The sequence below is a fragment of the Monodelphis domestica genome, chromosome 4 (assembly GCF_027887165.1).
Source record: "Monodelphis domestica isolate mMonDom1 chromosome 4, mMonDom1.pri, whole genome shotgun sequence".
In the NCBI taxonomy this organism is placed as follows: Eukaryota; Metazoa; Chordata; class Mammalia; order Didelphimorphia; family Didelphidae; genus Monodelphis; species Monodelphis domestica.
In genome coordinates, this window is record NC_077230.1 from 274,778,173 (window position 1) to 274,801,114 (window position 22,942).

The window sequence follows — 22,942 nt, forward strand, 5'->3', positions numbered from 1 at the left end:
TTGTACCCAAGCTCCCAGAGACTTTAAACTATAGCTCAGTGGCTGAGTACAGACCAAGTTCAAGGAGCCATAACTGTAACCAAGAAAGGTACATGGCAGTGATGGTAGGGCAGTGGTAGGACTGACCTCCACACCTGGTGCTATAGCCAACAGATTGCCTCCTCTAAATGGCATGTTATACCACATTGCCCAAGCAGACCACGAGTTTCCCATCAACATTGTCTCCAATTGGGCTGTCTATGTGTGACTCCATTTTGAAGTCCTTGGTCCTGGTCTAGGAGTCCTGCACATCACCAAGCATCGTCAACAAGGGGCATTCTCTCTTGGTCTTATTTGATGGTATGGTGATAGGACAGTGTTGAATGAAGGCCCTCTGGATGGGCCTTACTGGATGAAACAATTCCATTTTCACTAGAGAAAAAAACACACTTAAGTAGGGAACACAGTGGAAGGAAGCCCTTCTCCAGTGAGCTTCATTTGGTTCCTTGGAACGGAAAAAAGAACAAGACTTCAGTAGCAGCTACAACGCTGAGTGACTGGTACACTTTGTAAACCCTGACTGATTATCATTTTCCTGGAGACAAACACGCCAGCATGAATAGACTGACAAATTCAAAGGATAGTAGTAGTCTCTCAGAAGCCGAATGATGATTGTCTTTGTGCATTATCATCTATTGATGTACCCTTATATGGCTTTGAAGTCCAAAGGCTGAGGCGCAAAGCTTGTGGCACATGGGGCATGGAACGCCAGTTGTTATGGAGGTGCGGGTGTGATCTGGTGTCGGCGTTCATGCGCAGCAGCAAGACATCAATGTCGTTCATCTTCAAAGGTGGTGGTGGCATGGTTAATGTGGTTATGCCAGCTGCTTCTGTCAGAGGCAGCAGGTTCTAGTTGCTTTGGTGTAATGCCTACTCACTTCAAGTTTGATCCTTGTATCTTTTCTTTGGTTGGCCTTGTTTCCTGAGTCCAGCTGACAGTTCACCATAGAATACCTGTCTTGGTCCATGCGGATGACGTGTCCAGACCATCGTAGCTGGGTTTTGAGGACCATGACTTCGATGCTGGTGGAGTTGGCTCTGTCGAGGACTTCCTCCTGATTGGTGATTCGGTCCTGCCATTGGATCCTCATGATTGACTGGAGAGAGCGTTGGTGAAATTGCTCCAACTATTTCATATGCTTCCAGTACAGTGTCCATGTCTCACAGCCATACAGGAGCGAGCTGAGGACCACTGTGTTATACACTTTGAGCTTCGTTTCAGTGCTTACACCGCTGTGTTGGAGGACTTTGCAGCGCAGCCACCCGAGTGCCTGGCTGGCCTTTTGGATCCTGGCATTGATCTTGTGCTCTAGGGACCCATCATTGGCGATGGTGCTGCCCAGGTACTTGAAAGTGTTGACGTTAGAAAGTTGCATGCCATCGATAGTTATGCACGGTTGGTTAGTTGGCCTCCCTGGTGCAGGTTGAAACAGCAACTCTGTTTTGCTAAAGCTGATAGTCAGGCCAAACAGTTTTGTTGCGGTAGAGAACCTGTCCACAATGATTTGAAGGTGATTTTCTTGGTGGGCCATGAGAGCACAGTCATCTGCGAAGAGAGCTTCCAGGATGAGTCTCTCTGTTGTCTTTGTTTTTGCGGTCAGGCGACGAAGGTCGAATAGTGAGCCATCCAGTTGGTATTTGATGTAGACGCCCAGGTCTAGATCCATCACAGCATGTCACAATACTTGGGTGAAGTATAGGTTGAATAGCACCAGAGCAAGGACGCAGCCTTGTTTCATGCCATTGGAGATGTTGAAGCGGTTGGAAGTCTCTCCACCAGATAGGACTTCCCCTCTCATGTCGACATGAAAGAGCTGGATCAGTATGATGAATTTTGCTGGGCAACCGAGCTTGCTAAGAATCACCCACAATGCATCCCTGTTCACTGTGTTGAACACCTTCTTCAGGTCTATGAAGACAATGTAGAGACTCAGGTTTTGCTCAAGGCATTTTTCCTGCATTTGCCTCACCGTGAAGACCATGTCGATAGTGCTGCGATCTGGTTGGAAGCCACATTGTGATTCAGGCAGGTTCTGCTCTGAAACAGATGACAGGAGTTTGTTGAGTATAACACGGGCGAGGATCTTTCCAGCAGTAGAGAGTAGTGAGATGCCTCTGTAGTTGTCACAGGCTGCTCATGTGCCTTTGTTCTGGTATAGGACTATGATAGAGGCATCTCTGAGTTCTGGGGACATGTCTTCCTCTTCCCATATGCTGGTCAGCACTATGTGGAACACCTGGAGTGCCTTTCCATTTAAGGCCTTGTACACCTCGGTTGGGATCCCGTCTTTACCGGGTGCCTTGCCTGCACTCATTTGTTTAATGGCTTTTTGGACTTCTTCTAATGAAGGAGGGATGTCAAGTTGCTTCATGATGTGGTTTTGGAGGATCTGGTCAAGGGCCCTTTGGTCGACTGAGGAGGGTAGATTGAAGAGCTGGCTGAAGTGTTCTTTCCACCTGTTGCTGATGCCTTGTTTGTCTTTTATAAGAGTGTCACCGTCAGAGAATAGCAAGGGGGCGGTGGTGGATTTTAATGGCCCATAGACAGTCTTGAGGGCACTGAAAAATTGTTTATAGTTTTTCATGTCAGCAAAGCACTGGATTTCTTCTGCCTTTTTTTCCCACCATTGGTCTTGCATCTTCCTGATCTCACGCTGCGCCGTGGCTTGGAGAGACTTGAATCTGTTCTTTTTAGGAGCAGATTTTGGGTTATTTTGCCACTTCATAAAGGCTTTGCTCTTTTTGTTCAATAGGTCTTCAATAGCAGTGTTGTTCTCGTTGAACCAGTCCTGGTGGTTGTGTTGTTTGGGGCCTAGGACTGCCTTTGATGTTTCCTTCACTGTGTCTCTGAACTGGTTCCATTTCTTGCTTAAGCTTCCAGTGAGTGGTCCCTTGGCAGACAGTTTGTCATCCAGATAGGACTGGAATGTTTGCAAATAAGATGGATCTCTGAGACGACTCACGTTGCAAGATGCGTGAACTGTCTGGGCGCGTTTTGGATGGCGAGGCGCAATGCACATTTGAAGAGTCGCTCTAACCAATCGGTGGTCAGTCCAGCATTCAGCTCCTCTCATGGCTCTGGTGATCTGTACATCCTGGATGTCTCGCCAGCGTACAATGATGTAGTCAATGAGATGCCACTGTTTTGATCATGGATGCATCCACGTTGTTTTATATTTGTTCGCCATTCTGAACACAGTGTTCGTGATGGTGAATTCGAACTCTGAGCATTTGCTGAGTAGCAGTAGGCCATTGTTGTTCATTTTGCCCACGTCGTGTTTGCCAAGCACTCCTTCCCATCTTTCATGGTCCTGGCGTTGAAGTCTCCCAGTAGTATCAGCTTGTCATTGGTGGGCACTAAGTGCAGGACGGCACTCAGGTCAGAGTAGAACTGCTCGATGGTCTCCTCTGTGCTGGTCAGTGTTGGGGCATATGCGCTGATGATTGTGGCATACCGGTCTTTGCTGAGAGGCAAACGGATCTTCATGAGCCTCTTGCTGATGCCCACAGGCAAGTCTGGCAGCTGTTTGAGCAAACTGGTCTTGATGGCCAGGCCAACACCGTGGATTCTGTCTTCATTTGTGGCTCTACCTTTCCAGAAGAAGGTGTATCCAGTGGTGGGTTCACTGAGTGATCCCTCTTCTGGTAAGCGTGTTTCACTTAGGGCTGTGATGTCGATGTTATATTGCGCAAATTCTTTACCGATTAGAGCTGTTCTTCTCTCAGGTCTTGGGTATTCTCTCAAGTAATGTCCTGATGTTCCATGCTTCTAGTAGGAGTTTCTTTGTGTTTTGTTTTCTTTGATTTCGACTGCTTAAAGGGATGACCTGCCAGCCGCGATGTGCTGACCGGGTGTTTGTAGGGCAGGCAATGTTTAGGACACCTTTTCTAGTCCCCTCCCTTGATTAGGGTGAGCAGTGCTATCCTAGAGAGGGCTGCTCAGTTGCCCAGGATGCTGCCAATCGTCTCTGCTGCCCACAGGGCCGAGTGACCACTGGTCCGTGGGCCGCCTACGTGCAGGATCGTGACTACAACTGCCAGTGGTCACCTCCACCTGTTGCGTCGTCACTCCCCCATCGCTGCAGGTCTTGAAGAGGGTGGACGGGGTTAGGATAGATGAGTGTGCACAAAGATACTTGTGCGTGAAAGAGATTTAAGTGGAAAAGTCAATGCACAGAGACAGTCCCACTCTCTTGGCGTTGGAAGCCTGGGTCCAGTGGCACGAAAAATTGTTACGTCTGGAGACTTCCTCAGCTGCATTGGATGGCCGTGTTGTCCTTTGTACTCCAGCACATCCTGAGCACTCCACAGTGCTTTGCTGCGTCACCATCTCAACCATTGAACCTTCTTGTTGGTTTCCTCCGCCTGTTCCGTCGAAGCAGTCTTCACATGCTGGGTGAGCAAAGCCTTAGTTCACCAGGGATCTACAACCCGATGGCTACCCTCACAAGGTTTAGGCGGCCTGTCGAAGCCATTGCCCGGGGTGTGGCCGCTGCCACATGCTAGCAGCTACTGGGAGCCACAAGTGAGAGCTGGGTGTCAGGTGGGGGTCAGAGGCTGGAGAGCTGCCCTAGGAGGGCACGACAAGCCCTCCATACCAAGGATGCTACCCCTCCCTGAACACCCCATACCAACAGCATAAATCCCAAATACTTGTGAACCTGCACTTTTGGACCCAGGGTTCCTGACCACATTGCTCCTGAGTGAGCATGTGACTCAAATAATGTTCAAGTAGTCCATCACAATCTCAATGAAATAGATTGGAAAATTCCAGTCTCCTCCTCACAACAGAGAAGGATGAGAAGGCCTGTAGGGTAAACAATTTCAGCCAATTGAAAGGAAGAATAGTTTATGCCTCTTTATGTCTTTTGTTTTTATATTGCTTTCAATTCCCAAAATGCCTCTTCTCCCACCATTGATTGCCCTTGACAGAACCATTCACTGTGATACAGTGAAACAGAAGAAAAAGAAAAAGAAAGTGGCAGGGAGGGGTGGTGGCAAAAGGTGGCAGCTCAGCAAAACTAACCAATATGTTGTCAGATGGTGTGTGCAGTGTTCTGTACCTGTAGTCCCCCTCCCTCTGCCAAGAAGAGAGAGAAGTATATTTTCTCAATTCTTCTGGGTCAAGTCATTATTATTACATACGTAGTGTCAAGTTTCATTTCATTTTTTCTTTCATTGTCACTATATGTTGCTTTCCTGGATCTACTTATATCACTTTTCATCAGTTCATATAAATTTTCCTATGCCTCCCCATATTCGTCATATCATTGATTATAGCACATAATATTCCAATATATTTATGTTCCATCATTTGTTTAGACATCCCTTAATCAGTGGGCATCTATTTTCTTTGTTTTCAGTACTTTGAAATTATAAAAAGTTGTTACTGACAATATTTTGGTATATTTGGGACTTTCTGTCTTTGATTTCCATTACATTGATATATATGTATATTTAGCTCTAGAATCTCTGAATTGAAAGGCATGGACATTCTTTTCAGATTCTTAGCATAATTCCAAATTACCTTCCAGAATAGTTGGCCAATTCACAGGTCCACCAAAAGTACAGTAGTATGCCTGTCTTTTTTAACCCCACCCCCACCCCCAACACTGTTCCCATCATTATGTCCTCTTTGCCATTTTGCTGGGTGTGTATATGAATTTCTCTTGCTAGTGATTTGGGACAGTAAGTGGTCATTAAAAGTTTTTAATTCAAGGTTTAATTACAAAGAGCTACATCAATTGTACAAAAAAATCAAGCCATTCTCCAATTGATAAATGGGCAAGGGACATGGATAGGCAGTTTTCAGCCAAAGAAATCAAAACTATTAATAAGCACATGAAGAAGTGTTTTAAATCTCTTATAATCAGAGAGATGCAAATCAAAACAACCCTGAGGTATCACTTCACACCTAGCAGATTGGCTAACATGATAGCAAAGGAAAGTAATGAATGCTAGAGGGGATGTGGCAAAGTTGGGACATTAATTCATTGCTGGTGGAGTTGTGAATTGATCCAACCATTCTGGAGAGCAATTTGGAACTATGCTAAAAGAATGTCTACCCTTTGATCCAGCCATAGCACTGCTGGGTCTGTACCCCAAAGAGATAATAAGGAAAAAGACTTGTACAAAAATATTCATAGCTGCGCTCTTTGTGGTGGCCAAAAAATGGAAAATGAGGGGATGCCCATCAATTGGGGAATAGCTGAACAAATTGTGGTATATGTTGGTGATGGAATACTATTGTGCTAAAAGGAATAATAAAGTGGAGAAATTCCATGGAGACTGGAACAACCTCCAGGAAGTGATGCAGAGCAAGAGGAGCAGAACCAGGAGAACATTGTACACAGAGACTGATACACTGTGGTACAATCAAAGGTGATGGACTTCTCCATTAGGGTCAATGCAATGTCCCTGAACAATCTGCAGGGATCTAAAAAACACTATCCACAAGCAGAGGATAAACTATGGGAGTAAAAACACCGATGAAAAGAAACTGCTTGACTACAGGGGTGGAGGGGATATGACTGAGGAGAAACTCTAATTGAACACTCTAATGCAAATACCAACAACATGGAAATGGGTTCGAACCAAGAACACCTGTGATACCCAGTGGAATCACGCGTCGGCTATGGGAGAGGTTGGGGGGGAGGGAGGGGGAGAAAAGAAAATGATCTTTGTTTCCAATGAATAATGTTTGGAAATGACCAAATAAAATAATGTTTAAAGTGAAAAAAAAAGAAAAGAAAAAGTATTGTTGTATGACCAGGAAGATAAAGGGAAGTAGAACCATTAACAAATGTCACACTCTGCCATAAGTAGACCCCAAGGATCTTTGATTATCCTAATTATAAGAAAGCTATATAAGAATTTAATAAAGGGGTTAGTCAAATATATTTGTTGTTCAGGGACAGCATCATCAGACATTCTAGATGCTTCCATCTATGTAGCCTCTCTCCCTCTCTCTGCTGGAAAGGGTGCTAGTCTCATGAAAAGTCATTCGCTAGGTGGTGTTCATTCAAAGTTATTTTGAAAGTAGCTAATTTCTTTCTCACCTGCCTCCTCTATTCCTTCAAAAATCTGCTTTTGTGCTAGTACTATGATATTTTCTACAATATCTTGCATTTCAACTATTGCAATATCTTCTTAATTGGTCTCTGAGCCTCAAGTCTCTTTGGCAGCACACAGCTTTTTTCTTTTCTTTTTTAAATCCTCACCTCCCATCTTAGAATCAGGACTGTGTATCACTTCCAAGGCAGAAGAGTGGCAAGAGCTACAGAATGAAGGCTAAATGACTTACCCAGGATCACATAGCTAGAAAGTAAATAAGGCCAGATTTGAACCCAGGATACTCTTGAGACCTGGCTCTCAATCCACTGAGCCACCTCACTGCCTCCAGTAATTTTTCTTTAAGCATGAGTCTGATTAGTTCACTATCCTACTCCATAAAGCCCAATGGTTCTTTATTATGTCTATGATAAAATATTAACTCTTTTGTTTGTTATTTAAAGCTCTTGACAACCTGACTTCAGCCTTCTTTTGAGACTCCATAACACAAGTATTTTGCTTTCCACTAATACCTACTATAGTCCAATCTGTCCTTTTTATTATTCTTCACACATGGTCATTGTATTGGCTGACCATGACAAGAATGCCCTCCCTCCTCACTTCTGCATCTTAGAATCTAGTGTTTCCTTTAAAATTTATCGTAAGTAATCATTTCTACATTCGGATTCCTTTCCTAGTTACTTATGTTTTACTCTCTACCACCCCAAAATTTGTATTTAATGTATATTATATACATATATATGTTTACATATTGTCTCCCGCAAAAGAATGTAAGTTCCTTAAGAGCAAGCACCATTTTTTGTTTGTTTACTCAGTACCCAACCAAAATATACTGTAGTTAGTAGATACTTAATAAATATGCTTCAGTTGAATACTCTATGATTTCACTAATCTTTCCTCCACTAATGCAGATTACCACACTTCCACACTATAGAAGATCAGGTTCATGAGTTGTAATAGCTAAAGAAAAATATCCTTATCTGGTAGGCAAATTTGGGGGGACAGACTTTTTTACACTTGTCCAAGTTGATCCCAGGAGAATAAATATACAAAACAAGATCAAATGTAAACTCTTTTTATTTAATGCTCTTAACAACCTGACCTTAACCTACTTTTGAGACTCCATAACACAGTATTTTCTTTCACATTAGCACCTTCTATAGTCTAGTCAATCTGGTCTTCTTACTATCCTTGGCCTATATTTGAAGATGTTTTACCTCACCAGGACCTCCATATCTTTCGATCCATTGGCGTAGCCACCAGAACACAAGTATACTTCCATGCTAGACTTATCTTATTCTTGATCATAATTTTTGCCCCATACATGGTCTCTGACAGGAGTGAAGGGTTTTCCATGTTAAGAAGGAATGTCCCTGCTACATAAATAAATCTAATATAGTTGGGTTGTGTCATTTGATATTGCTTGTGATTGTCTTATTACTATCATGATCAGTCAATTATCATCATCAGAAAGCACCAATAAGGGGGCAGCTGGGTGACTCAGTGGATTGAGAGTCAGGTCCAGAGATGGGAGGTCCTGGGATCAAATCTGGTCTCAGACACTTCCTAGCTGTGTGACCCTGGGCAAGTCACTTAACCCCCATTGCCTAGCCCTTACCACTCTTCTACTTTAGAACCAACACCCAGTATCAATTCTAAGATGGAAGGTAAGGGTTTTTTATGTATTTTTTAAAAAGAAAGCACCAATAAAATGCTTAGTTGCTAATAACACTGGGATAGACAAGTACTGGGAGATTTATGTAGAGATATTTCCTGTTTCCAAGAAGTGTACAATCTAAGTCAGCCTATGATGACATGGATGAACATGAAAACATGCATTTAGAAAAATAAAAATTGTGAATGCACAGTAAAAACATATATGCCATAAAAATATGCACTATATATCCAGTGTGAACACCAATCAATTCTATCCAAATCAATAAACACTTATGAAATTACTATTATGTACAAGGAACTATCTCTGATACTGGAGAAATGGAAGGAAGGAAAGAAGGAAGGAAGGAAGGAAGGAAGGAAGGAAGGAACTCTTGTTATTAGTAAGTTTATATTCTACTCCATGGCCTGAAAAATGTCCATAAGGAAGCAAAAATTAGTTGCTATGTTGACACAGTTATCTTTAATCTAATGTTTTCTTTGTTTAAGTGATAGCTATTGTATCCTAGGGGTGGAATGGTGCCTTGTACAAAGTCACACATAATAAATGTCTGTTGAATTTAATTAAATTGAGTTGAGTTGAATTAAAGCCTATTAGAATATTAAAACAAAAAAAAGTTTATAATTCTTTTTTTGAGAATTGTTCATTTATATCCTTTGACCACTTATCCATTGGAGAATGACTCTTAGTCTTATATATATATATATATATATGTATAAGTTCCCAATAAATCTTGTATAGCAGACCCTTATTAGTGATATCAGATGGGATTATATTTTCAAAACATTTCTACATCTATAAAACTGAATATAAATGTAAGGTGTTGTCACGTTGGTGCTGTCTTTTGTTCTCTCTTCAGAACTGCTATAGGAAAAAGAAGTAAATCAGTGCAGGGGCAGCTAAGTGACTCAGTGGATAGAGAGCCAGGCCTGGAGATGGGAGGTCCTGGGTTCAAATTTGGCCTCAGATACTTCCCAGCTGTGTGACCCTGGGCAAGTCACTTAACCTCAGTTGCCTAGCCTTACTGCCTTGGAAATGATACTTAATATTGATTCTGAGACAAAAGGTAAGGGTTAAAAAAGAAAGAAGTAAATCAGTTCAGTATATCCTAAAGGATTTATAATAGTAAATGGGAAGTGAAAGAATAAATCTTTCTTCCTCTCCCTCATCCCCTATCCCATATAGCAACTATACCTTAACCTTGTGGATTGTATTTTTTTGGTTTATTTTCCAACAGACTCGTAGAAATGCAAAGTGGTTAACTGTGGAGATGATGCAGGATGGTCACCAAGTATCTTTGTTAAGTGGAGAGTTGACAGTTGATCAGCGGGCTTCAATCATCCAAAGGTTTCGTGATGGGAAAGAGAAAGTCCTTATAACCACCAATGTCTGTGCTCGAGGTGTGGGTTTTGATTTTTTTTTTAAAGCAGTTCATTCCTTCCTTCCAGGTTTGTCCTCCCCAAGGTTAAGTTTTTATCTCAGTTACCTCCAGTCTCCTCATTTATCCCTCTGAAACCTCTGTGGGGCTTAGGAAAGCACAGCTGAGTACATACTTTGAGAAAGGAGAATTTAAGTTGATGGCTTCATGCTTTTCATTTCAGCACTAGAAGAGAATATTCTAATACATTTGGCTTTGTAGGTGTAGTTAGGACTTTTCACTCTGTATATGTTCATCTTAAAAACAAATTCAGCATTTGCTTATTTGGAATCCAGCTTTATTAAGGATGTTATCCAAAACAGACATTTCTTTTGTTTAAAAGCAAGTTTGTTTGGCCAATAATTTTCTCCATTGTATGATAATTCCATAAAATATTTGGTCATTCATCAGCTTTTATTCCTGCAAGAAATTATGGGACTTGTCAGAGTCACTTGTCAGTGTTTCTTTCTCTCTCTCTCTGTCTCTCTGTCTCTCTCTCTCTTTGTCTCTCTCTCTCTTTTTGTCTATTTCTGTCTAGGAATTGATGTGAAACAAGTCACAATTGTTGTGAACTTTGACCTTCCTATAAACCAAGCTGGTGAACCAGACTATGAGACTTATCTCCATCGAATAGGACGAACAGGCCGCTTTGGGAAAAAGGGCATTGCCTTCAACATGATTGAAGTTAATAAGTTACCCTTGCTTTTTAAAATTCAAGATCATTTCAGTAAGTAATACTGTCTCTATAAAGTGAACTATACTGACCATGTTGGTTCAAATATATTTTTCCTTTCCCTGCCGCCCCCATCCTCAAACATAGATCACAACCCCAAAATAAGATACTGCTGAAAGGAACAAATATGCACAGCATATACACTTATCCAAAGTCCAGAAGTACCCAGGGTATTTGCATCCAGGTAGGCAGAGACAAAAGACTCTTTTTAATTAGTAATTAAATCTTAGAGATGCCATGGCTGATAGGAAAGACAGAGTGAATCTTATGAAGGATTTTAGGCACAAGAGCCAACATAGAATTAATAATGACCCAGAACAAGATGATCTGATTTTTATGTGCTAGTTCTAATTCCATAACCTATAAAGATGTTCATGGCCTTGTAGGAGGTGTGGGTATTGTCCATATAAGTTATATTTGTCCATGTCTCAGGGGCATGTGGGTAGATAGCTCTAGAATCTCCTTGGTCTACTCCTCTCCAAGGACAGCTTTGATTCCTTCCAGACTGGGGGCAGGAAATTGAAGTCACAAGGCTGATCACTCTGCCTCTGAGGAAGAGTAGTGGACTAGAATTATATTTATAATCCACTTCCTTTGAATAGGATGAACAGGCCACTTTGGCAGGAAAAGGACATCTCCTTCAACATAATTAAAGTTAATAAGTTGCCCTTGTTTTTTAAAATTCCACAACCCCCAGAATTGCTAATCTAGGAAGAATAATTTTACATTCAAGATACTCTCCTCTTCTCTTATCACTCCATTAAGGAATGTCGAATCTTCCTTTTCTGGCTTTCAGCTTTGAACAAGGTAACAGTTCCAAATTCTCTTCAGGAAGAGCTCCCTAAAGAGAGACAGACAGATAGATACTCTGGGAAGAAGCCAACCTATAGAGGAGCTAGAGCCTTAAATCATATCCCTATCTTCAGTTTACCATACTAGAGACTTTGGGGAGTTTTTCATGTGATGAAAATTTTCTTTAGGACAATATCTTACTCCCAGTGGAAAAGCTTATTTATTCTCTCTATGGTCTGGTATATTATCATCTGTATAACTTGTTTGGCTTCTGTTACCTATCACCTTGGATAAATGAATTTATTTGCTGTTCACAGTGTAACTAGCGTTTGGTAGGAGAACAATCAAGCCTTGGATATCATAATCCTGACTTGTTGAGGGATAATGATCAGGAGCAGCTTGAACCTAAAAATATTTCCTTTTAACTAGTATATTTAGCAGGAAGGCAAATAGAATTCTAACCTAGTGTGCTTGCTTTGAGGAAAACAGAGGGGCCAGCCTTGTGGCTCCCTTCCTAGCTGGAATCAAAGCCTCCCTTAGAGAAGTGCAGATAAAGGAACACACTCTAGAGATAACTCCTCATGCCTCCTGTGAGCCACATCTAGACAAATTCATGAGGACACATGTAACCTACATGAGTGATACATACCCTAAAACCTGTAGGGAACAATTTTTTTAGGCAAATATATTTCACATCCCCCGTTTCTTGGCTATGGCATCCTCTGAAACGATGAAAAATGCAAATGGCCCTTAGTCCTGTGCAAACTCCATTTACTTCTGTTGTGATGGTGTCAAAAAAGGGGGCAGAGTATGCCAAGGATCATGGTTTTTAGACGACAAACTTTACCTCAGCTGCCAGTCTAAGTGATGTAAGAATTGAGTACAGCCTTATAAGGTAGGGGTCCAATTGTCATCCCCCCAACCTCAAAAGGCACTTTGCTCCTATGAAAAGATCATTGTTGGAGGCTTAGTTAGGGAACATACATGAGCCTGAGTCCCTTCTCTTAGAATTATCATAAGTCCTAACCTGTCCTTAGCACATGCCAACCTGACCACTTCTCTTGAGATCTTTTAAGACCTACCTACTGTCATTTCTCTCCCTCCATTTCTGATACCCTTAACCTAACCTCTGCCCTCTCATCTTTCCCCTAAGGCTCCAAGATACATACTTTGAGGGGTTGGGGTTGTCCTTATTTAATTTTAATCAGTTTTTACATATTTTTGTACCATGACCTCTCCTTTCAACCTGACCCCATTCCTCCTTCATTACAGTAGGGATCTCTGATTTTTGTCAGCAATGGCATGCTCACCCTAGACTCAATTTATAAGCCTCTGTGGCTTAACAGGTGCTCTTTCAGAATTGCCATGGCCAAATTTTTCATCACTGTCCCCTGTGCCTCTGTGAATTTAACTAAACTGAACCTCAGAAAATTGCTTTTAGTTGGTGCCTAAGCCCAGATTCAGTCTTTCCAGCCTGCTGTTAGGACCTTCCAGAGCCTCTGCTTCATGAACATAGCCTGCAAAAATTCATAGCTACCTCCACATAGTGGGATTGGATTTCAGTGATGTAGCACATCCCTATGCCTCCCCCATTATTTCTAATTCTTTATTGCAGTTTATGACAAAGCAGTTACTGTAATGGCATCTTGTTGGTTAAAAGTATTATCACTGTGTCATCAGATCCATGGATTTTCAGCCTACAGACTGTGTCCTTTCAAATTCTTTCAGACAGCAAGATTAAGCAGCTGGACCCAGATGACATGGATGAAATTGAAAAGATTGAATATTAAGGTGAAGACTTTGCAGGGGCTTATTGCCATGTGTGTGAGAACAGGTTCCAGAAAGCTACAATTGTAATTTGGTGTTTGGGGCTTTTTCAGAAGGAAAATTGTGTTTGTCATACAGCAAAATAAAGTTCCTAGTGGTTTTAAGTTTTAGACCCTAACTCTTCTTCACATCATTTAAAATGTGGCTCATTGGATGGCATTGGCCAAGAAAATTTTCTAAACTGGATTTATCTTTTTTTTTTTCCTGGTAAATATATGGGTGGGGGGGCTATCACATATTCCAAAGTGCACTGATGAATCTAAATAAATAAATCCTTTACAAGAAAATTATGTTGGAGACCTTGAATTTTGCCAGTAGATGGCTGTAGAGTCTTACTAGTAGTTCCTTTATCCTTGAGACAAAAGCAACATGAGTTTTGTGGCTGAAATAAAGACTAGTACAACTAATCTGAGAACTAACCTTTTCTTATCCTCTCCCCCTTCCCACCATCCTATCACATACCCCTCTGCTTTGGGGGTACATTCAGTAATTTCAGTTTACAAAAATAATTCACATTTATAGAGCATTTAAAGATGTGTGAAGTTTTACCTTCCTTCCAGTAGGCCTCTGAGTAGAATTCAAAGTACTCTCTCTTTTAAAAATGTCTAAACTCGGATCCCGAGAAGACAAAAGTGTTTTGATCCGGCCACACAACCAAGGACATTTCTGAGGCAGGATTCACATAAACATCCCTGGTGCTCATTCCAGTACTCTTTCCACCATTTCATGTTGCCTCTGCATTTCCATTGAATTATTATCAAGCACATAGTGTATGCAAAGCTCTGGGCTATGAATTATGACAATCTAGTATTTCATTTTAGTCATTTCCTGTGCTTCCAAATGGCATAGCAAACAACAAAACATTTTTCCCCTTTTCCTACAATTAATTAATGGGCTTCCAGTTCTAATGAAGATGCCATGATAGTTTTAAAAAGCACGGTCACAAACACGATCTCATTTAAACTTCAACTCCATGTGAAATAGGTTCATCCAATTTTTATAAGGTTAGGCTCATCAAGGGAGAAATGACTTGACAAAAGTCCCAAAGCCATGATAGGCAGGAGGAAAGAGCAGTCAGAATATTAGAGGACCATAGTTCAAGGACTTAGATTTTAAGGTTTAGGGTTTCATTTGGGAATACCAAGTGTTTTCCTGAATCCTTGCATCAAACATTTCTTGCATGTATTTGCTATTCAAAATCAAAACTTCACCAGGTTCCAAGAGACAAGGTGAAATTTGATGCTCCCCAGGAGATTTTACCAGCTTTCCACTCCAGCAACTCCCTTCCTTCCCATGCTAAATCCTCTGACTCCCAATGCAGGTGCTATAAATGGTCAGTCATTACTATTACCTGATAGCTACAATGCCTACTGAGGCAGGTCTTATCTTGACATTCTGTGTCAGAATGGACATTTTTCTTTTATGTCTACAAGAACAAAAGCATTTCTGCTTTGAAATATTTTGTAATTCTTTGAGCTTATCTTCCACCCTCTTTTTTGAGGACATAAATTTGGTTTGACAAAGATAATAATGGTTTTTTAAAAATTGTGATCACTGTATATAAAATCATCTTCTTAAGTCAAAATGTTGTTAGTAGCTCTTAATAATTTAATATAAATATAGTAAAAGGAGGAAAATGTATGAGGGAAGTAGGAAATGTTTCCTAGTCTACCACCCTAGAGCTCCTATCCAAAGAAATTCAACTCGCTCCCCAACAAAGTTCTGATCTCCATGTGGAAGTCCAGTAACCTCTTCAACAAGGGTCTTACCAGCGTAAGCCTCTTCCTTCAGATGGAGTCACAATGCTGAATCTATGAAGCGTAGGATGCTTCTTCAGCCTGACTCACCAATGCTGAATGTATCTTCTTAAAGTGCCTCCCAGAATGAATTGCAGAATGCAGAGTAAAAGGAGCAGAACCAGGAGAACATTATCCACAGAGACGGATACACTGTGGCACAAGCAAATGTAATGGACTTCTGTACTAGCAGCAATGCAATGACCCAGGACAATCCAGAGGAACTTATGAGAAGGGACTTATGAAAATGAAGCCAAATTCCTCCTAAAATGCCTCCTCAGGGCTGGCTTCCCCCACCCCCCCCCTCCCCTTGATATCTCTTTTATTTTTAATTTATTTTATTGATTAATTAAGAAAATTTTCCATGGTTACATGATTCATGTTCTTTCATTTCCCTCCTCCAAACCTTCCCCCATAGCCGACGCAAAATTCCACTGGGTTTCACTTGTGTCACTGATCAAGACTTATTTCCATATTATTGATAATTGCATTAGGGTGGTTAAGAGTCTACATTCCCAATCATATTCCCATTACCCATGTGATCAAGCAGTTGTTCTTCTGTGTTTCTATTCCCACAATTCTTCCTCTGAATGTGGATAGGGTTCTTTCTCACAGGTCTCTCAGAATTGTCCTGGGTCATTCATTGCATTGCTTCTACTAGAGAAGTTCATTACATTCGATTGTGCCACAGTGTATCCATCTCTGTGTATAATGTTCTCCTGGTTCTGCTCCTTTCGTTCTACATCAATTCCTGGAGGTCATTCCAGTTCATATGGAATTCCTTCAGTTTATTATTCCTTTGAGCACAATAGTATTCCATCACCAACATATACCACAATTTGTTCAGCCATTCCCCAATTGAAGGACATCCCCTCATTTTCCAATTTTTTGCCACCACAAAGAGCACAGCTATGAATATTCTGGTACAAGTTTTTTTCCTTATTATCTCTTTGGGGTACAAACCCAGCAGTGCTATGGCTGGATCAAAGGGCAGATAGTCTTTTAGCACCCTTTGGGCATAGTTCCAAATTGCCCTCCAGAATGGTTGGATCAATTCACAATTCCACCAGCAATGCATAAATGTCCCAATTTGGCCACATCCCCTCCAACATTTATTATCTTCATTTGCTGTCATGTTAGCCAATCTGCTAGGTGTGAGGTGATACCTCAGAATTGTTTTGATTTGCATTTCTCTGATTATAAGAGATTCAGAACACTTTTTCATATGCTTATTGATGGTTTTGATTTCTTTATCTGAAAATTGACTATTCATGTCCCTTGCTTGGGCTGGCTTTTTATAAGCAGTTTCTCCATGTCACTTCTGTTTCTCTCCCACTTCACAGGAATCAATCACAGCTTCCCAATTTGCCTGGCACTGCCCAGGTGGCAGTACTTGTGGTCTTTGGGGATGTGAACTTTCTTTGTTAGTGACTTACTAAGTGTTAAGTAGGGGTACTTTAAGTTCTTGATTGACTAACTTAAAATAGACAAAGGGAATAAAAATTCCCTTTCACAGAGGAGAGTAACTCTTCTTTCTTCTAGACTGGCATCAGTCATAGGACATCCTGAATAAAATTTGACCCATTTTGTTTGGTTTGGTTTTTCTCCCCCAATTTAGAGCTGAGAAAAAAGCTGCTACTGACTGTCTGTAGTTACCCTCCCAAGTCCCTCTAGTAACTTCTGTTTAGTGACAGTTCTCACAGGGTCTGCAAACAGTGGACATTCTTCTCATTTCCCCTTTGCCCCTCTCCTTACATCCTTTTGTCTGGCCACCTGGGAAGCAGCAAAACCATGCTCCTCTCTGTGTGCACCCCAGCTGTCTTAACATTGGTTGGCCAGTCTGGTTAGTCAATACCTCTCTGGGCTGTCTCATTCAGCTCAGATCACTGCCCAGAACTGGAAGCAATTTTCGCATCTCCACAGTCAAGGTCATCCCCCTCAGTCACTGAAAACTTGGAGAAGAATTAAATAGAGAGGAGAAATAGCCAGATGACTTCAGTACATCTGTGAGCTGGGTGAATCAGCTGTGTGATGTTTGGCATTAAACATTAGAAACCAGTCCATTAAAAACCAGTAGGTGTTTCTCTTGGCCAGCTTGATGCTGTTAACATGTTGGAATTCATTATTGTGTTGGGCAGCAACAGGGATTTCTAGTGGGGGTTTTAAGTGAGCATCTAGCAAGGGGCTGAACATACCATGACATTAGGAGTAGGAGTTAAGTCTTCTAATAGGAAAGGCAAATACATTGGCCATAGTCTAGTGGTGTGGCGGGAAGACTCTTGGACTGAGTAATTACTCTTGGTTTTTTAGAAAGTGTCAATCCTCTTCAGCTAGATGACCATGAAAACTGCTGGCTGTTGGTCTCCATGTGGTCAGTGATGGAAAAGGCTGGAAAACTGGTGGGGGAAAGGAACAGTTCTTTTTCAAAAGCAGAGAGATACAGTTTTGTCTAAGCTCAAAAAGCCGTTTCATCTTTTGAAGAGAATTTTTAAGTAGAATCTCTTTACCATCACATAGCAAGAAAAAAAAAACTGGCTAGTTAATGGCAAAACTAAAGTGAGAATTCCAAATCTTTCATCGGCTCTGGACTTTTATCCCAGAGCCAGGATGCAAGGGTTCTACATCCCAAATTCTGTTCCCTGCCAGTACTTTTCAGAGTTCCTCACATTGTACTTTGAGGACACATGTTAGGAGCATTAATGATTTTCCCAAAGGTCAACAAAGAAATCACATCTTCAATCCAGCCAGCCACATACCATTTGAGAAATTGTAATGTCTAATGATTTGCAACACAATATTGAAGTCAATTGATAAGCTTGCCCAAAAATATGAAACCATTGAATTCAACTGTAATAATATAGGATCAACTCTTGGAAAATGGATATTTGTGTATTCAACAGACATTTTTTATGACCTTGCTACATGGAAAGAATTATGCTTGGTGATGAAAAAGATACAAAATTTAGATAAAATGTTTCTTGCCCTCATAGAACTTGTTATAATAAGGTGATAAGACTCAAATACAGATAATTCAAATACAGAAAAGGGACCTAAAAAGATAGAATGGATTCTTAATTTGAATTGGAGGTTGGAGGTCAGAAAAATGTGGCAGAGAAATCCAAGCTGTCAATAGCTATATATATATATACATATATATATGTACATATTTAAATTCCAAATCACTAATTATTAGAGAAAAGCAAATTAGATAAATCTAAGATTTTACCTCATACCTAACAAATGGGCAAAACTGGCAAAAAAATGAAAGTAACATATTGGAAGGGCTACAGGAAAAGTCACTTTCATTGTTGATGGACCCATGAATTTGAATCAATCAATAAACATTTTTTCAATCAAAGCAATCAAAAAAATTTTAAGAACCTACTATGTACCCAGAACTGGGTAAAGCATGGAGACATAAAAGGAGGCACAAAAGATTCCGCCTCCTCAAGGATAGGGCAGTGAATTGGTATAGGGCATTAGGCTTAAAATTGGGAAGACTCATCTTTATCAGTTCAAATCCAACCTCAGACACTTACAGGAAAGGGAAAGTAGCAATACCATATTTTTAAACAGTTTTTTAAAAGGCAAAGAAAGCAATAAGAAGAAGTTATTATTCTGGTCACAAATATAGCCCACAGTACAAAACTATTCTGCTGAAGTAGATTAGAAATGCCTGGGAGGACAAGGAGGAGGGGAGAGGCAAATAATAAGTCCAGTTTGGAATTTGTGATGGAGAAAATATAAGCATAGTCTTACATCCCATATCAGATTGCAAAAATGCAACTTTCAAAGTGTCTAGGAAGTGGACCAAGGAAAGATGGCAGAAACTGTCTGGGAAATTGAATTTTGAAAATACTGGGGGGGGGGGGGGGGGGGAGACGGTTCCAAAGAGGGAGAGATAACAAGAACAATGATTGATGCTGAGGTTTTGCTTTAAATTTGCAAATTAATTTCCAAACATAATACCCACAGGGTATGCAAGCCAGCCTAATTGAAGCAGCAAAGCAACAGATCCCATGTTCCAAGTGCTTCAAACCTCTGATCCTGACCCTTGATCATTACCTTCTTTCAAGACCCAATAGAATTAGCCCAGAACCCAGCATCTGAGAACCCTAGGAATTGTTTACTTTTCCACCAACTACAGTCTTACTGTAGCCCATTCCCCCACATGTTGAGGAGAGTAACCCTAGCTGAGAAGGGCCCTTCCATGTGTGATCAGTACCAACTACCACCACTGGGAAGTTAAGCATCTAAGCCTCCAGATGAAAATCCTTTCTATTTGCCTCTCTACTGCTGCTGCCATTATCTAGGGAAGCAAATATTATGGAAATCTTACTTGTCACATGCAGAATCTATAACCCCCAACCTGTAAAGGGCAGCTAGATGATACAATAGATAAAGCATCCATCCTAGAGTCAAGAAAGCATGAGTTCAAATCCAACTTTAGACACTTCCTAGTTATGTGACTCTAAGCAAGTCACCTAATCCTATTTGCCTCAGTTTCCCCATCTGTAAAGTAAGCTGGAAAAGGAAATGGCAAACCACCCCAGTATCTTTGGAAAGAAAACCTTAAATGGAGTCATGAAGAGTTTGACTTGACTAAACAACAACAAAGGTTTGCGAAGAACTTTGCAAATATCTGTTTTTATCTTCACAACAACTCTGAAAGGTAGATTACTATTATCCCCATTTAACAGAAAAGTAAACCAAGGTTAAACTCCTTCATTAGGTTACAGGGCAAGGGAGAGATGGAGCTAGGTCTTGAATCCAGGTTTCTTTTGATGCCACCAGATCTATTGATCATTCATTACACTGTATTGCCTTCTATCTTTCACATTCTGAAACTTCATTTGTAACTTCAGACAAGACTGATTATGTTATGAATGGCCTACTAAGTCAAGGAAGAATGCCTCTATCAATATCTTGGGTTCTGACCCTGTATGTTGGTATTGTATCTGTGCTAAAAATTCAAAAAAATGAGATCAGTGTGGATCAGAATTATTAGGAGAAGGTTCCATGCAGATGGATCTTTTTATTTTTTTATTATGAGCTTAACAATTGTTGACACACTCAAACAAGGAAGAACCAAAAAGAGTATTATAATTTTTAAAATGTATATAAAATTTAATAAGTTGATAAAACTATCTTGTTTATGGAACCTTCTGAACTTTTTCTTTTCCCCTCAGTATTTTTTTAATGTTTTAAGTGTTTGGGGGAGATATCTGTGAAGATTAAATTTAACTCTTCCCTGATTGTGAAGATTAAATTGTAACCCCTGCCCATTTTTTTATTTAATCACCAAAAGTCTAAACATCCCGCTTAATCATTTAGTAGGAAGGTCTGTGACCCACGTGTGCAATAGTGGGTGATGAATCAGAATCAACTGACTGCCTCCTGGGCAGTCCTAAGCAAGGCTTTAGACTACTATTTATCCATGTAAAAAGTGGAGGAAGGCACAGGAAGTGACACAAAAGAAAGTGTCTTTAAAAGGGAATTACAACTTCCTGAGTGCAGTTTTACTTGGAGTTCTACTTGGAGCTGAACTTCCTGTGAGAGGGAGTTCTTCATTCTTTGCAGTTAAGACTGGAAAAGAATCTGCTGACTGGACCTGAGACCCTGTTCCTGGTGAGACTATCCATAAATCTCTTCCTTTTGAACTGACATGTGATGAGTGAAAAAGCTGACTGATTTCCTGGATTTTCTGAAGAAACTAGCCTCAGGAGTGACCTATTGCTGTGGGCAGGGTCCAGCCTCACTGAAGACTCCAGGGTTCCTGACAGGTGGCAAACAATCAGTCAAAATAAACAATAAATGGAAGATAGCTTAATCATTACGGCCATGGGACTGCTTTGCATTTTGACAGCTGCTCCGCCATTCCCAGGCTTGATTATTATTTTTATACCCATTTTCTTGGCATGCAGATTGCATTACCTAACACACATGTTCAAAGAGAGATAATTGGAAAAGTAATACATTAACTTTTAACAAATCACTTGATTAACATTCTATATTCTGTATTGTGATTACAGACAGCATACAAGATAAATGATTTTGTCACAGATGGCTTACTAGGGAGTTTCTGAGTTACTGATTTGTGTAATTGAGTCACTGAGGCATATTGAAGCTTAGTGTACCTCTACCTGTACATATTGTATGGGCCTCTATGATTGATTTGTGTGCTGGCTTCATAAGAAAGTTTCGGGCTTGGCCTGTAGCTGCGGTTTTGCTGGGAATTATGTACATAAATAAAAGTTAACCCATGATAGTCTTCTTGGGATTGGGTTTAAGGGTCTGATCTTTGGGTGATGTTTTGGGGAATAAGGGTACATGTATTTTGCTCTTGCATTATTTCTTTTGAGACTAGGGGGAATAATCATGTCAATTCATAGGTAATGGGCATTGATGAAAGAGGTCATATAAAGGGGATAGAGTGGTCAGTCACATCTCGTCAAGGACCACTCTGTGGTCTCCCCAGCTACCATGCATGAGTCTGTCAAGGCGTCATGGTCTGATGGCCCCCAGCAACCTATCTCTTGAGAGAGACTTCCCCAGGTCCTTTGCTACAAGGGCCGAGGCCTCTCCAGTTAAGGATTAAATTCCCCTGCCCCAGTTGAGCCAGGAGTCGGAGAAAAATTCTTAGTGCTTAAGCTAGATATCTTACCCTATCCTCTCTCTGATTTTCTTTTCTTTTCTTTTCTTTTTTTAAACCCTTACCTTCCATCTTGGAGTCATGTGTATTGGCTCCAAGGCAGAAGAGTAGTAAAAGCTAGGCAATGGGGGTTAAGTGACTTGCTCAGGGTCACACAGCTGGGAAGTGTCTGAGGCCAGATTTAAACTAGGACCTCCCATCTCTAGGCCTGGCTCTCAATCCACTGAGCTACCCAGCTGCCCCCTCTCTCTGATTTTCTAACTTCACTCTTTCTATATTTTGTAAATAAATTGTAAATATATATTTTGGGAATTCATTTAAATTCTTGGCAACACTATTCTTAATCTAGTCCAACCTTTTTATAAATAAACCTCTTTTTTCCCCTTACACATCTCTGTTACTTCCTCCTAACTTGTCCCTCACCATCCGTCCACCAGAGAAATACTTCTTCATAACAAATGCACATAGTCAGATGACTAGAAAAATCAATTCACTGGTGGTATTGGAAAACTGATGTCTAATTCTGAACGTCTAGTCCAGCACCTCTCTAAAAATGCAGGAGGCATTCTCCATCAATATCCTTCTAAAGTCAAGGTTGGCCTTTACATTCATAAAAGAATTCTGAAATATTTCTTCACTGTTTTCCTTCACATTACTGTACTCATTAGATAATTGTTGCCCTGGTTCTTCTTGTTTCTCTTTATATCTATTAATATCAGTTTTTAAGATGAAACTTTTAGAAGATGGGTAGAGGTCACTAATACACTGTTGATAGAACTATGAACTGATCGAATCATTTTGGAAAACATTCTGGAATTTGCCCAAAGCATTGTAAAACTGTGTATATATCCTTTAACCCAGCAATGCCACTATTAGGTCTGTTTCCTGAGGTGATCAGGAAAAAAAGGAAAATAACTTATATGTTTTTTAAAATTTATAC

General features: G+C 40.6%; 2 protein-coding genes across 2 annotated transcripts in view; one reads left to right on the top strand and one right to left on the bottom strand.

Annotated features, from left to right (window-relative positions):
* DDX25 (DEAD-box helicase 25) overlaps positions 1-13,658 on the top strand; it is a 38,044-nt gene extending 24,386 nt beyond the window's left edge. Inside the window, exons 10-12 of the mRNA XM_001371971.5 lie at positions 10,023-10,185; positions 10,741-10,929; positions 13,456-13,658. Of these exons, the coding sequence (XP_001372008.2) occupies positions 10,023-10,185; positions 10,741-10,929; positions 13,456-13,517 (414 nt within the window). The 3' untranslated portion in view covers positions 13,518-13,658. The remainder of the gene's footprint in view (positions 1-10,022; positions 10,186-10,740; positions 10,930-13,455) is intronic.
* The window catches only part of LOC100016216 (40S ribosomal protein S4), a 124,003-nt gene that overhangs the window by 50,655 nt on the left and 50,406 nt on the right, over positions 1-22,942 (bottom strand). The gene's annotated exons all lie outside the window — the stretch shown is intronic.